Raw genomic sequence first — 17,013 nt, 5'->3', positions numbered from 1 at the left:
ATGCTCTCAGACCTTATGTATCTTGTCCTGGTCTATAGCTCTGTTTTGGCCAAGTTAACATCAACATCAACTATTTGCCACTATTTGCTTAGCATTTGCTTGAATCTTTTAATTTTATTACTTAATTGGTTATTTGGTATTGTCAAAATCAGTGTCTTCATAGTTCTCCAAAAGCTTAACCATGTAATTTTAGTCCTGTAAGGGACATAGGGACCAATGGTGCCCTGGACCCATGCCCTAGGTCTCAGGGAACACTGTAATTGGCTGTTGCTTAGTGGCAGATGTGTGTGGGGGAATGAGATCAGGCCTCATCAGAAATGCAGGCGGACTTTGGATTGTATCTTTTATTTCATTTTCTAAGAGCCATTTTCCAATAATTATGGTAATTAGTATTTACCCATAGCTTTTTATGGCAGCAAGTCAGCTCTATGAGCAAGGCTATGTTAATTGTCCAACCTAAACTTTCAGTTTATTTGGTGATTCTTTTTCCCAAAGGTCTGAGTGAGATAATTGTCATTGAATGATCATCAATGTTTTTACTGCATATAAAATAATCGGGGATTTAGAACTTCAATGAAAAAGAATATTTTATTGTGCAGGTGAAGTTACTAGCAAAGAAAACGATCTACTCATATTTAAATCTGCTGGTGAATTCCAAGAATGACCTGGCTCTGGCTCACATTCTCAATGTTCCTGACAGAGGCCTGGGGAGAGAAGCCTTCACGGATCTGAAGCGTGCTGCTCGAGAGAAACAGATGTCTATGTTTCTGGTATGGATGTGTTACATTTTTAAGGTTTTAAAAATAAAAGCCCTTTGAACATTGGATCCAGGTATCTTAATGGAGAATTCTTATAACTATGATAAAATAGCTTTTAAATTATTACTGTATATATCCTACCTCCATATTTGAAAATCCATAGTATTTTTATTTTTTGTCATATCCTTTAAATTTGGCAAGGGAGACTTTCTGCAAAGAGTGTTTTCCTACATGTATTCTGTACAGCGCTAGCCAAAGGCAAAAGGCCCCTGTTAAATGCTTCTTGAGTAAATGTTTCCAAGAGCAAAATGTTTGGAAATGTATGTATCTTTATTAGATATACATAAATTCATTTTGTTTATCAAAAGCTTTGAGAAGTCCTGCTCTAAAAATATCTGCTTAAGTTAATCTTGTTATTTAATCTGTTGTTTCCTAAGTTGTTTTACTGTGGGAAATTTCAAATGCTATTGAAATTTCATAGCATTTGTCTTTCTAAAGATGCACCCTGGAAAATACTGCTTTAGAATATTTCTTTGGCAGAGATACTTTTATATATAACCGTCATTTGTGTATTGTTATCATTGTAAAGGCAAGGCCTTTTGAACTGCACATGATCAAATTCCACAATCTTAGGATGTGAAACTAGATGGGATTTAGGGATTATCTAGTCTAAATCTTTATTTTACAAATAAAGAAGCTGTGGCTTGGAAGAGTTGAATTAATTGCCCACCCTTGAATAAACCAACACAGTTGGCTCCAAAAACCCCTTCGTTCAGTGCAACAATTCTGGTAGCTATTAAATCTGTGTAAGAATATGTTCATAAACCAATTCTTTATACTCAGTGACACACTCTTATGAACATACTATGCCCTTAATTTGTCCCCTAACCTTTGCTGGCACGAATTCTGCATGGCGCCTGCTTCTTTGATTATTTGCTTCTCAATCAAAGTGTGTTTTGAGTCACAAACATACTTCACTTGTATATAACCAGAACTATGTAAATGAACCCGGCTTCATAAAGTAAATGTAGTTTTAACTTACTAAATCATTAAATGTAACTAAATCATTTGTTTCAATTCACAGGTGGCCACATCATTTATTAGAACACTAGAGCTTGGAGGGAAAGGATATGCACCATCACCTTCCGATCCTCTAAGGACACATGTAAAAGGATTGTCTAATTTCATTAATTTCATTGACAAATTAGATGAGATTCTTGGAGAGATATCAAATCCAAGGTAAATGACTTTTCATAAATTACAAATGTGCATTATTACTCTATCTTTAAAACTTCACAGAATCAAGGTAGGAGTACAGGAGCTATTGAAATGACCAATCATCAGACCAAATAGTAGGGAGAAGAAAAATATCTAGATTAATGAAATATAATCATGTGAATTTTCCCCCCAAAGTTTTGCTTCCCTGTGATTCCAAAATTTTTGTCAAAGTCTCAAGACATGTTCAAATTAAATTTGTTTAGAGAAAAGGGTTTTTACCATTTGTCTTTATCTGGAAGAAATTGATTTTTTTAGGATTAGAAGTTACCTAATAGATCATTTCTTTCAGCTTTTAGTTTAGCAATAAAGAAATCCCATATAGATAGAAGAGGGTATAGGCGGGATAAATGGTAATGAAAAAAATACAAAATATTTTTCAAAAAAAGACTGAATAAGAAAATTGTTGAAGATATTATGAATTCTCTGTTCTATTTTCTGCTAGTTTTTTTCATTTTCTTATGCATAAATCTTTACTTCATGTGAAATTTGTGTTTATGTGATAGTGGAAGTAAGAGATTGTATTTATAACTTGACAGGTTCATTTATAATATAGCTATATAGGATGATTAGTAATTTTTAGATTAATTTCAGGGGCCGAGGTGAGCTGTATATAATAGCAATTGTATTGTAGTATATCACTGTCAATTTAGAAATGGTCAATATTTACTACGTATTTATTATGTCAGAAATTATACTAAGCTCTTTATGGGGATTATCATTTGATTATTTACAACAGTATGTGACAGGTACCCAATTGAGAATCAGATACACTGGGATTAAGTAATTTACCCCAGTCACATGGTCGTTAAGTAGCAGTGCTAGGATCTGAGGTCAGCCGGTTCTGACCCTGGAACCATTCCCTTAATCACTGCATCCTGGTCCATGAAACTTCTTTCCATTCCAAGATTCTAGGAAGAATTTTTTCAGGATTTTATTCTGAACTACATCCTTCTTCCTTTTTTCCATGGATATCCAACGTAAGGAAGTAAGTATCAGTGACATCTTCTGAACTCCCAGATAATGGCTGATCACTTCTTCTGAGGTGGCTCAGAATTAACTTTTAAAAATATTTTATTTTTAGCAAAGCAATATGCATATATTTTGGTAAAGTCAGATGATACTACAGACTTGTAATAAAAACACCCAAATCTTTTTTTGTGTGTTTGTTTTCTATTTGCCTCACTTAAATGAAATTTCAACGCAGCTAATTTTGATTTTTTTCAGTTGTGGCTGTTATCTATTAACTTTCTGTCATGGGAGATGAGAATTTGCAACCCACTCAACCAGCCTCCCTACACTCCTTCCCACCGGACACAACAATACTTCTCTTTCTTCATATTTCTAATCTAGTTATGCCATAATTTCAGGTTAAATCATTCGTTTATTGTATTATGACTCTATAAATATTGTCTATAGCTAAACTTTGTGATATACCATGATTTTACTTTTTTGTTCAAATTATAATTTTTTCATCTACTTTAAATTTTGTTTTAGTTACCTACTTTTTTCTCTCCTTTATCATCAATTCTTTTATCAACCTTATCAACAAAACTATATCATTTCTTCTTAACATTAGGTCATGTATTGGTTCTGATTTTTGCCCTCGAAGACATTCTTTCTGGACAGTCCTCAATCATATTTGTTCAACCTGTGCTTTGCTTGGCAGGCCTGTTTCAGAGTGGTAGCCATGAAGGTTCTTCAACACCTCGTGAGTTTTCTTTGCCTCTGCCTTGCTTTCTGGATCTCATGACTTTAATTGGTAAACTATTTGTTCAAATAGCTTTGTAAGAAAAAGTAAGTGTGAGACAAATATATTTATTTTACATATTTAAAAAATGTAATTACAGTTTCCATTCAGTATTTTAGTCTCAGATGTACAGCATAGTGTTTAGACAATCATATACTTTACCAAGTGGTTTTCCCTGTGTTTTAAGTCCCCACCTGGCACTGTACACAGTTATTGCAATATCATTGACTGTATTCCCTTTGCTTTCCCAGGATTGTTTTGTAACTTCCAGTGTGTAGTTCTCAGTCCTTTTATCTTTTTCACCCAAGCTCCCAACTCCCCTCCCCTCTGGCAACTGTCAGTCTGCGTATCTCTCTCTGAGTCTCTTGCACTTTTACTTGTTCATTTATGACAAATATCTTTATTCTGTTCTCACCTTTCATTGTAGGTGATCTTATCATGTTTCATTTATCTAAGATTATTATCTTTAATTTTTAATATTATTTTTATTTGCTTCCTGGATGATCATTGTTTTTATCTAAGTTGATAAAAATTAGTTTTTGTTTGATTTTGCCTTGTTTCATGTTAGAGGAGTCCCTAAAATGTATGGTAATTCTGGACTTTTCATATTTAATGAGGTCTCATAAAGCTGCTTAGCAGCTCTGCAGTGGACTTCATTAGCTTGGCAACCATTTGGCTTTTTTGTTTGGGATTCTCCAAAAGTCAATAACTATACCTTTTTTCTTTGTGACTTTCCCAAAAATGTCTGTGGAGGAGGTATCCTTTAGTCTCTTTCTGAAAGTTGTAAGTCTGGCTAGTAACATTCTGGTATTTGAGGTAAGGTGGATGCTGAGTCTTCCAGTTTGGCACGTAGACACTCAATCCCTCTGTTTTCAGTTTCTGGTGCCTCTGGGTCTAGAGCCTCTGGCGTAGTTTCTGCAGAGCGCCCCTGCTTTTCGTGCCGAGGCGAGAGGAGTGCACTAGCCTGATTTGTCAGAGGAGAGGAGGTTTAGGGTCTGAACGTTATGTACACTTTGAACCAAGTTTCTTATTTGCAACTCCGCCTTTACCGTAGTCTTCAGTATTGCCTTCAATTTCTGAGGATTTCTGAGCTTGCTTCTTATTGGTGTTTCAGCAGTTTCTTAGTTTTCAGCGTTTTCTGTTCTGTGGAGTCAGTTACCGCTTGTCCATCTGCTTTTCATTTTCCATGCTTTCACGATGTGTCTCTGCTATCATTGGGTGTTGTCTCCTCTCCCGTTTTCTTTTTCTTTATGTATTTAACAACTTTCTTGCCTTTTTGTCACTTTAGTGGGTTTTGAGAGGGAGCAGATATAACTACATGAATTGAATTCAATGTGTTTTGTTATAATTCCGAAAGGAGGAATTTCTGTTTGGGGTAAGTTATCAACAAGGTGGACATTCATTTGTAATGCACATTTGTGCGAAAGGCTGGAAGCACATTTTAGAGGCATGTAGGGTGAGAGAGAGACTTAAGGTCTTCTTGTAAATTCTTAAATTCTTCAGTGACTTAGCAGCCAGTTATTTTGAATATTCTCTCTGGTCATAATCGGTAACTACTTTATGTTCTAGGAAGACAGTGAAGAAGTGGGCACAATGAGGGTAACCAGTTAGGACGTTGTTTTGTTGTTCATTCATTTTGTCTTATAGTTTCAACTTCCTCTTTTACTCATACTTTAGCCAGAGACTATAAAGATTTTGAGGAAAAAAACAAACCATCTTCTCAAACCATCAACTTCCTCAGTTCCTTCTCCTTCCTTCTATAGCTAAAATTCTTGGAAAAAAAACACCCTTTATTCCACTTCCCAATCCCTCATTGTTTATTCTACATTTGTCACTAAATTGTAAACTCTGAGAGCTTTATTGGTTTTCTTCACTAACATTCCCTAACTCTAGCACAGTTTCTGGCAAAGAGTAGACACTCAATACTTATTAACGTGTCTGTACTTAGCGGTTTCACACTTTTCCACTCTATTGAAGTTAATTCTGCAAAGATTACTTTTGATCTTCTAGTGTCATAGTCTTAGGTCTCTTTTGAGTCCTCAAATCTGTTCATTTTCTCTCTTTCCCCCATAACTTCTTAGATTCCATTCTTTTATTTTCCATCTACCTCTCTGACTTCATATATGCCAATTCTACACCTATATTTCAGTGAAATTCAAACCTCTTTCTTGAATTTCAAAACTATATCTTTCCCTATAGACTGTAACTTCAAAGACAGCTGAAACTTAACATGTCCTGTGTTAAATCTTCATTTTTTCTTGAAAACCTGCTTCTCTGTCTGGCCTGATGCAGCTTCTCTCTCTCCAGTCAACCAGGCAGAAACCTGGACGTTGTTTTAAACTCCTTTTTCTTCTTTCTCTATCCCTTCAGTCACCAAGAGCCATTAATCCTTCTTATTCAACATTTTTTATATTCTTTCTTCCCTCTATTCCCATAAGTACTATCTTATTCCCATTCTTTACACTGCCTTGATCTTCATTCTTTCTTGCCTGGATTTTTTTTCACTTATTTCTGAGTTGCTCATTCTGCCTCCAATCTTGAGTTGCCTTACCCCATTGCCCTCACTGCTGCCAGTGATCTTTCTGAAACAACAAAGGTTACTCCCATGGTAACACCCTTTAAAGAGTCCATGTAAGGTAAAGGATAAAACTTCAGCTATCTCAGTATAGTATACGAATTCTAAGCACTCTAACCCTTGTCTCTCAATGTTAAAACTTAGAGTTATATCTGGCTGGAGAGGCTCAGTGGATTGAGTGCTGGCCTGCGTACCAAAGGGTCACTGGTTCAATTCCCAGTCAGGGCACATGCCTGGGTTGTGGGCCATGTCCCCAGTAGGGGGCATGCAAGAGGCAATCAGACATTGATGTTTCAATCCCTCTCTTTCTCCCTCCCTTCTCCTCTCTAAAAATAAATAAATACAATCTTAAAAAAATGGAGTTAAAATGTAGTTAACTCTTGTAACTGAGGATAAGTTTGTATTACTTGTCTTATGATAGGATGGTGGTGATGGGAAATCACAATAATCTCTAAGTCCAGAGAAGGATGAAAAATAGACTGACAGGGAAGAAATCAAAGAATCCGTTCTCACACTTCACTCCCCACTGCCAGATTTTCAGTTGGCCCTCCTAGCTATCGTTTGGCATCATTTCTACCCCTTGCCAGTAGGTGCCACCATAAATGCAGACTGTACTTTCATGGATTGAGGGGCTGGGGGTCACAGGTTACATAGTTCCCTGTTGTTCAGATGTTTACAATTCTGTATTTCAGGTTTATTACACAACAACTCTTTAAGGGCACACCTGAATTGTATATATTGGACTAAATACTATGCATTTATAAAATATTGAATCTGGTTGAAATTATCCAGTGTGGAATTGTAATGTTACATTTTTCTCATTTAATAATATTTCAGAAGCATTGATAGACTTTATGTAGCACCTTTAACTATAGTTAATTATTAGAGATATAACTTATTTTATTTTTTAAAAATTTTATTTGTTTTTAGACAGAGGGGAAGGGAAAGCGAATGAGAGGGAAAGAAACATCGATGTGTGGTTGTTTCTCATGTGCCTCCTACTGGAGACCTGGCCCACAGCCCAGGCATGTGCCCTGACTAGGAATCGAACCGGCAACACTTTGGTTCACAGGCTGGCACTCAGTCCACTGAACTGCACCAGCCAGGGTGAGATATAACTTATTTTAACAAGTAGTTATCAACTTCATGAAAGATGATGAGGAAACGCCAGTTGTTCTGTATGATAAAGATTGTTGGCAATTACATTAAAGTATTACCAACCATTTGTCTTTATTTTTGCTTTCTCGTCTCTTTCAGTCAGTGTATTTGATACAAGCTTGGCGACTTAGTTGTGTTTTCCTCAGTAGCTGCAGTTTTTTCTTTCTGCTACAGGGCTCTAATGTAGTAGCCATTTAGTAGTCAGCAACTGCAATGTATCTTTCTCACCTAAGTCCTTCTATTAATGTTTATCCAGCATAGTCATAATGTATCTTCTGGGAAGTCTTGCTGAATACCTTCTTGTTCTCTTCCCTGCCCACTCAAACTCTGTACCCTCAGGATCTCACGGTATCATATGATGAATTGTGACCTTTTAAATTTTGTATTTCCAGCACTTAGCACAAATGTTTTGGTGTCATTTGAGTTAAAACTTCAGGAATTTCTAGGCCTTATAAGTAAATGAATTAAACCACTGTGTTGCTCAGCAGATATTTGAAGTTAATGGTTGGCTAGTACATAGTGAATGTATAGTGCCAGACTAGTCATAATACTGGTGCTCGGAGTATCTTGCCAGGGGTCAAAATATTGACATTGAAAAATCTCTTAAATATGGTAAAAGTCTTATAAATTATTTTATAAACAATAAAATACAATCAGTGAACTATATTATCTGTAAGATTTGAGAAGAGGGAGGCAAAGGTAACTTTTTAGGAGGGGTTCTTGTAATTACCTAAGATACTCTTTCATATTTTATTATCCTTTTGAATCTTTTCCAAAAATTTTCCATTAGAGATGAATTCCCAGAAATTGCACATAATGCTAATTGTGTTTTCATTTTGGCTCTATTTTATCCAATAACTTAATATGCTTTTAATTGAAAATTTAAAAACTAGCTGAAAAAGAAAGTGCCTGTATACATAAACAAATTCTTAGCCTCTACTGAGTATGGATGCATGGCAGACTAGGTTGGCCGATTGACCCTTCCTTTCAAAATAATTAATAAGGCTGGATAACATATCTTTTAAATGCCTTTTAAATGTATTGATGAACAGGCAAAAGCAATGAAAATACAAACAGAAATTAGGGGAAGGAAGAAAGCCAGAAAGGGAAGTTAAGAAGGGAAAGTAGCTTTTATTTTGAGAGTATTTGCTGACTCTGGTAATTTGGAGAGTCTCTTCTTATAGACAGCAGAGTTTGAGGGGACAGATGACAAAGCCCAAGGAATACCTGAGGGGAGGAGTCTGTTAAGACACACCGACCCTGCAAGGCCACCCCCTGGCTATAAAATGAATCAAGAATAAGAGTTTTAACTTGAATAAGGATTTCCTGAAAACCTACTTAAATGATAAAGTGCTTTAGCATTCTATTTGAGATTTAGAACAAGAGTTCTTGCTCTCATCATTCTTTTCAGCATAGTGTTAGATGTCCAATTCACTGTAGTAGGGCAAGAAAAAGAAATAGGAGATAAAACCATTGAAAAGGAGAAAGTACAACCCTAATTGATGATGATAAGATTTTATATATATATATATATATATATGTAACTCTGAGAATCAAAAGAAGAAGTATAGAAATTAATAGTAGAGTTAATTGGTGTTGCTGGGCACAAGGTCAATAAACAAAAAACAAATAGAAAATGTTAAAAAGCATCAAAACTATAAAGTACATAGAGTAAATCTAATAAAAGCCATACGTTCTTCCTTCCCCTCATAAGGTTCAGATATAATTTGAAAGTCAACCAGGGCTTTGTGTCCTGATCGTGATGTTACTCGAGATTTTCGTCCTCGTGAAAACCCCATTCATCCTGCTTCCCACTCATGGCTTCCGGCCTTCCCCTCCAGCTCTTGTTTGTTCCTTTTCAGGGGCAGAGATTGGGTGGTACTTAGAGATTTCTCCGTGTAGGATTACCTGTCAAGCTCAGTAATATGTTCCCCTAGATAACTAGTGTCTAGTGGATACCCCTTAAATGCTTTTGCATTGCAAATAATAATAAATAATATGGATTATAGTAAAATATATATCTTTTGTCTTAAGTGTTAAAAGCTTAAGGTTGTTGTGTGTGTTGGTGGTCAATTTACTCAACAAACGTATCAATTATTTCTGTGTGCCCAGTGTAAACTGGTAATATGAAGACTAGTTAAATATAATCCTTTCTCAAGGAGCTAATTTTTTTCCTGAAATGTATCCCAAGCTTGTCCAATGCTAAGAATTACCTGTGGCAGTTTTAAATCAATGCACCTATTTAATGTCCTTCTTTGGAGATTGTGATTCAATAGGGTGCGATCTCATGTTGATCTTTTAAGCTAATGCTGAGTATGATTCTGATGATCAGGCAAATTTGAGAAACACTGTCTAATGCACTGTTATACACATTAAGTCCCTCTGCATTTTTTCTTTTAACTTTCCCTCTCTATTTGGACCAGTTATTTAAATGTGAACAATTCCATTTCCAATGATCGTTAGGAAACCTGGCTTGTTCCCTAAAACATAAAGTCTGGCAATGGGGCCGTGAGGATAAAAACTTCAATTCATAATTTCCGTTCTGGCACCATAAAATTCACAGAGAGGTTAAGCAGCACACCCCGTGTAGAAAGTGGAGGGGCTGGGATTTGAGCTGTGATTGTTGCCCAGGCAGCCTGACTCCACATTCAGACCACGCCCCTTCTCATTGGGCACAGTGTAGCCTTTCCACCAGGGATGGAGATCTGACCTCAGAAAGGCCCCCTCGTATTGTTGCACACCTCTGATTTCTTGTAAAGGACCCAAATCCTTCCATCTGTATGTTCTTTCAGGTGTGCTTTCTAGAGCAGGAACTGTATCCCAGATTCACTCAGGTTCAGGCTTAGTATAAAGAAACAACTGAGTCTAGGTTTTTAAAAACACATGTCTATGGGTCGTAGTTGGTCCAGTCTCTGGTTTGCTGTAGATCAGTATTAACTAGCTTACTTTCCTCTTTCTTATAATACCTCTTCTCATATTATAGTGCAATATTGTGTGTTTCAGCGCAGTCTCCTTCCTCACCCCATTCTTCCCAGCCCAGAGCAGTATCTATTCTTATATAAGCTATCTGATCATTTTGAGACCCAATTTTCTCATCTGTGATTTAAGGGTAATAATAATACAGAATTGGCTTTAAGATCAAAGCCATGTGGGATTCTAGGTATTCAATGAGAGGTAGCTTTTGTTACCTTAGTTGTATCTAAAGGTACATGTTTGAAGTATAGTATATGCATAGAACTGCACCTGAGTCTTTTCATGTATAACTGAATTGTTTCCCTTTAGCTTTCAAGTGAAGGAAGAAGTAACTTACCTGGTCGAAATGACTGGCTTTTAGAAAAACTTTTTAATTTTGCTTCTAACGGTTTTCATACTTTTCTTAAATATGTTACTATTTGATTTTCAAGATCAAAGCCATATTCTCTGAAAAGTGTTTAACTCTGAGAATTGTATTTTCAAGCTCATGAGCATATTGTCATTCCTAATACCATTATGAAGGCAATTTTATTTCTATTTTCAGCATTGCAGGGGGTCGGATACTTTCCGTGATAAAGATGCAGCTGATTAAAGGCCAGAACAGCAGGGATCCTTTTCATAAAGCAGTAGAGGAAGTTGCTCAGGATTTGGATTTGAGGATTAAAAATATTATCAGTTCTCAACAAGGAGACACAGCTGTTGGCACCACTGACATCAGTCCTGCACGGGTAATGACCTTCTTATTTCTTATTATCCTTCTATATCAAATATTTTCTCTTCCCTTTGTTGTAGAAATGGTTTGCTGTTGCTGTTTAAGTCAGAAGAATGTGTTCCCTGTATCACGTTATTGAAAATTCAAGTTTCTCAATAGGATTATGTAGGATTATGTTCAAGTTGGGTAAATCATAACATCTTTGGACAAAATTGTATTTGTTAAAGTAGGGGCATAGGATAATGCTTGGTATCCCATGGATCACTAGAAATTTATAATTTTTGATGGATACTATGGTGTTTTGTCATATTTTTCAATAGTTATTTTAATGAAACATTTTCCCGTTTACTAAGATGTAAAATAAGAACTTGTTTCCTCTGGTTTGATCTCAGTGCTAGGGATGCTGTAACAGCAACAGGAATGGTTTTTCTTCCGCAGTTTATTATTTTTTTTATATAGAATTTTTCCATCTTAGTGATTTCTTATTTTCTGCCTTCATTGTCAGCCTACTGTGAACATAAAGGAATTTCTTCTATATTTATAAATCTTTTAACTATGTATTTCCTGAACATTTACCTCTGTTTTATTTTTACATAGATTTTCGAACATTATACTATTATAGGAAAAGTTGCCTACCATGTTTTTAGCTCTAGAACACAGTTTTGAAGTACGTGTTAAAATCCTCTTGTTGCGGGTAGCAAAAGCCCTTTTTCATTAGATATGATTGTGACAGCCAGTGTATGAAGAAAGATTTGCTTAATTTTTATTACTTATTTATCCACACTCCTTGGGGACTATTTTTAGATATTTTTCAAGAACAATGCATGTTTTTAGATTAATTCAATGGGAGAGATTTAGGGTCATTCCCCGTATATCCCATGTGTATTAACACTTTCTGTGAAACTTGGCTATTAACACTTTCCATTAACTTGGCTCAAGTGACAGCCAGGTTATTACTGTCAGTATAAATAAGGAATTTTCACAGCTCAGATAACTAAGAGCATCAATCACTTCCATTTCCAGTCACAAGAAATAAAAGTGCAAACAACCTGGCTTTTTTCTTTTTCATTGTTTTTCAGTTACAGTTGTCCTGCCTTTTCCCCCATTGCTCTCCCCTGCCCCATCTCCCCCGCTCCCACAGTCCATCCCCTCCGTTGTCCAGGCCTGTGAGTCCTCTATTCATGTTCCTTTGTTTGCCCTTCCCTTTCTTTCCCTCTTATCCCCCTTCCCCTCCCCTTCTGGCCACTCTCAGTTTGTTCTTTATTCCATGTCTTTTGTTCTATTTTGCTCATTTGTTTGTTTTGTTGATTAGGTTCCACTTATAGGTGAGATCATATGGTATTTGTCTTTCATCACCTGGCTTATTTCACTTAGCATAATGCTCTCCACTTCCATCCATGCTGTCTAGAAGTATAGGAGTTCCTTCTTTCTTTCTGCTGTGTAGTAATTCAATAATTCTCAGTAAAGTTAATATTAAACAATAGGGACTTACTTGGATCTAATGAAAAATATATAGGTTAAGCACCAGATTGTGATAGTTAATTGGCTAAAATTCCATTGTAGGTATGCATTATAGTTTGCTGGCAGCCTGAGCCTCAGCAAAGTAGGGACAGGAGTCTAAGACCATGTAGGCGAACGTTGAGGAATGTCCCAGGTAGGGCAACTTTGATTCCTAGGCACAATGTCCAACAACCCTATTGGTTAGGCATTATAATTACCCCTGTTTTACCAGGATTTAATTGAAGCTCATTGAGGTTAAACAGCTTTCCCAGATTTATACAGCACATATAACCAGTAAGTTGGTATCCATGTTAGGCCGAAATGTCTTCAGAGTTTGTGCTTACATGTATCTATATATATTTTTATTATCATATATTGCTTATTTGTCTGTCTAGTCACTAAATTTTTCCTGGTCTCCTCTTTTAATCTGCTTTTTTCTAATCTTCACTGCTACTATCTTCTTTTTTTTTTTTTTTTACATTTTTATTTTTATTTTTATTGATTATGCCATTACATTTGCTCTATTCCCCCCTCCCTTCCCCTCCACCCTGCATACCCCTCCCCCACCATTTCTCCCTTTAGTTCATGAACATGTGTCTCAATTTCTTTAGATTCTGTATTTCCCCTACTATTCTTACCCTCCCCCTATGTATTTTCTATCTACTGTCTATGCTACTTATTTTCTGTACCTTCTCCCCCCTTCCCCTCCTCCCACTCCCCTATTGCTAACCCTCCCTGAGATCTTCATTTCTATGGTTCTGCTCCTGATCTAGCTATCCTCTTAGTTTGCTTTTGTTTTAGGTGTGGTTCTTAATAACTGTGAGTTTGCTGTCCTTTCACTGTTCATCTTTTTTATCTTCTTTTTCTTAGGTAAGTCCCTTTAGCATTTCATATAATAAGGGCTTGGTGATGATGAACTCCTTGAATTTGGTCTTATCTGAGAAGCACTTTATCTGTCCTTCCATTCTAAATGAAAGTTTTGCTGGGTAGAGCAATCTTGGTTGTAGATCTTTGGTTTTCATGACTTGGAATAGAAAGAGGTATTGCTACTATCTTCTTCAGTTCTAATCTGGACCATTACAGTCTTTTCATTTGTCATTCTATCTTCAAATTTATAACATTCTTGCCATGGAATATATTTTACACATTGCTATCATTTTTCTAAAATCTAAATAGTATCATCTCTTTGCTTAATAAACTAAGAGATTTTTTAACTCTCTAACAGACTGACTTATAACCTTTGCCTGATACACAAAAGCTTTCCCAGGCTCATCTCCCATAACTCCCTCTCTGTTAACCTGTTCTTTGGCCGTATCATACTACCTGGTCCCTGAAGGGGCCTTGCTGTCTCCTACTCTTGTGTGTCTCCTCCTCCATGAAGCCATCCTTGATTCCAGGGTAAATTGATCACTCCATTTTGTGAGCTCCCATTGTACCATGTATACATTATGTTAGACATAGCACTGAGTCTGGGCAGTGCAGTTATTGCTCACTTACTTGTTTTATCAAGGAGACTGTGGGTTACTCGGGGCAGTGGTTTTTACCTTGGTGGACTTAGCTCCAACTGCAGTGGTTGGGATTTCGTACCCAGTTGTCAATGATTACTGAATGAACGGATGTCAACTAGTTTTTCATTTTTGCTTTTGAGTAGATCTTCACAGACATCTTTGGGGTTGGTAGTTAGATCACCAGAATCCCATCTCTGTTTGGTGTAAGAGAGAAAAAATACTCAGAGAGTTAAGTCATGGGGCTGAGGTCACGTAAGCTAGGAAGTAGCTAAATTTTCTGACTTTAAGCCTACCATTATTTTGAACAGAACCTAATGTCTTCCTGTTTGATGATACTATATTTTGTATTCTTTTGTGCTTCTGGAAGTTTTTATAAGATTGATTTTAGTATGGCTGGAGTGAGAAATACTCACATGCCTGAAAGCCACTACTCATGGCTGATCTTATTTTAAACAACAGAGGAGGAAGGAGAACAGTGGCACATGAAATGGAAAAGAGTGGCTGATTGACACAGCCGGGGTGATTGTAACGTTTGCTTAGAATTGTTTTTCGTTCTAGCCAAAATCTTATGCCATAAATCATGGCACTGCATACTGTGGCAGAGATACTGTGAAAGTTCTACTAGCTCTTTTGGATGAAGAAGCAGCCAGTGCTCCTACCAAAAACAAAGCAGAGCTTTTATATGACGATGAAAACACCATTCATCATAGTGGAAATTCAATTCTTACACTTTTTAGGTAAGTAACGTGGAAGTTGTGTGCATGTGAATGTTAGCTCTAGTCTCTAACGGGAGTTTGTGAAAAAGCACTTCATTGATTTTAAAACAAGAACATACTGTTTTTTATAGTCTCCTATTATAGTAACTACTAAACTGCTACTGTGGTCTACCATAGTAAGGAAACCTGGAGACTACAGAAAAGTAGGAAGAGAGAAAACAAAAATTAGTTACAAGGAGATTGAACACTTCAATGTGAGGGAGTTATGTATAAAAAGGTAGTGCTTTGTGAGAGTGTGACAGGTTTTTTATTTTGGTTTTGTCTTTTTGTTCTTGTTTTTATTTTCCCTTTGGAAATATTTACTGTGTTTGCTTTGCTATGTGTGTCAAGAACTTTGCTAAATATTTTCACTCGTATTGTCTCAGCCTTCATAGCAACCTCTTTTAGTAGTATCCTCACTTTGTTTGTTTTTATCCTCACCAGAGGACATTTTTTTTCATTGCTTTTAGAGAGGAAGGGAAAGAGAAAAACATCAATTGGTTGCCTTCTGTATGCACCCGAGACCAGGGCTTGAACCCTCAACCTAGATATGTACCCCAACCAGAAGTTGGACCAGCAACCTTTTGGTTATAGGACTGTGCTCCAACCAACTGAGCCACACTGGCCAGGGCGATAGTATCCTCACTTCTTAAGTGAAGAATCAGTGGTTTTAGAGAGGTATTTAGTAGTGTGTCCAAGAGAGCTAAGTTAGTAGGCAGCAAATGTGTTTTCCTCTGAAGCCTGAGATCTCTACTCCAAGGACTGTGCTATTCTGCCTGAGAAAAGGAGAGAGTGTAACACTGAGCTTCCATTGGAATTGGCATTTGCTGCTTCTTCCTCATATTATGAAGAAAATTACTAAATTAACATTGGTATTCCATGTTAATTTAGTATTGATATTTTCCAGGACATTGATATTTTCCAGTTTTAACAACGGTTAGGTCAAAATTGAGTAGCTTGGTGATGTTTTTAATTAATGAGCATTCATTTTAGAAACATCAAACATTTTAGAACATTTAAATTGTGTTTGGTACATTGTGGAGAATTTTTACAAAGTCTTCCTACCATTTGATATTTTTTATTTTCTGCTTGAGCTGCTTTTTAGAAATCTCATTTTAGTCTAAAATTGTTCAGACACAACCATGCGTGATGGCTTCTCATAGTCTCTCTCCTGTGCCTCGTTGTCCTTTCTCTTTAAAGAGAAACATTAATGATCTATAATTCAGTTTTATCCTGTAGTTTCTTTAAATCTTATTTTCTTAACCAGCTTCCCATGTTTATCCTTTTATGTCTGGACATAATATAATTCTTTCACATTCTACCTTAAAAATGCCCCAATTTCCTAACAGTGGAAATTTATTTTATCAATGATTTACTTATACCCTGTGCTGGAATCCCAGACATGAGCATAAAGAAAATAGATCTTTTTTTTTTTCTCTGTTACCTTCTGTTCAACCTAAAAGTTTACTTTTTAGGTAGAAATATGAATGGTTTAAATATTCTCTCATTTAATCCTTCCGTTTTCTTAGAGAAAGTTATTTTGTGTTAATAGAATATTTTTAAGCCAAAACTAATCCCCACATCCATTTTAGAGAGCTATTTTTCTGTATTGAATCACATGACAAAATACATTTTAATTGTTTACAGTTTACCTTGGCACTTCCAATTGCCATTGCGCAGACAGGTACCTGTCCATGGTAAAGTAAATTCTTAATGGTCTTCATTGAAATGATAAAATTAAGGACATTGATATATGAATATAAGTTAATATAAGGTTATAAGCTAGCATTTCTTAGAATAGACTGTCCTTTATTCTTACATAAGAGTCTTTTGAGTTGAAAGGGTTATAACTGGCTCTGGACCCAAAAAGGGGTCCAGAGGAATTTCCTGAGGAATCCACGTCTGTCTGGGCCCACAACTTTGGTGTTGCCCTCTCTACTATGCCTTCTCTAACTCTTCTATGTAGAAACTATGTTTTTCTCTTTTGAATTCCTCTGCTATGGCACTTGTCCTTTTTTATGTTGAATTTTAGTTAAATAGATATCTTAC

The 17,013-nt window shown here is 36.2% G+C and overlaps 1 protein-coding gene across 2 annotated transcripts in view; it reads left to right on the top strand.

Annotated features, from left to right (window-relative positions):
• Nucleotides 1-17,013, top strand: part of PARPBP (PARP1 binding protein) — a 55,306-nt gene that overhangs the window by 24,628 nt on the left and 13,665 nt on the right. For both annotated transcript variants that reach the window (XM_037160790.2, XM_037160791.2), the window contains exons 6-9: nt 600-770; nt 1,843-1,997; nt 11,034-11,217; nt 14,768-14,946. In XM_037160790.2, coding sequence (XP_037016685.2) covers nt 600-770; nt 1,843-1,997; nt 11,034-11,217; nt 14,768-14,946 — 689 coding nt within the window. The remainder of the gene's footprint in view (nt 1-599; nt 771-1,842; nt 1,998-11,033; nt 11,218-14,767; nt 14,947-17,013) is intronic.

The sequence above is a fragment of the Artibeus jamaicensis genome, unplaced genomic scaffold (assembly GCF_021234435.1).
Source record: "Artibeus jamaicensis isolate MK-2021 breed Jamaican fruit bat unplaced genomic scaffold, CSHL_Jam_final contig_233, whole genome shotgun sequence".
NCBI lineage: Eukaryota > Metazoa > Chordata > Mammalia > Chiroptera > Phyllostomidae > Artibeus > Artibeus jamaicensis.
This window is presented reverse-complemented; position numbering and strand designations above follow the sequence as displayed.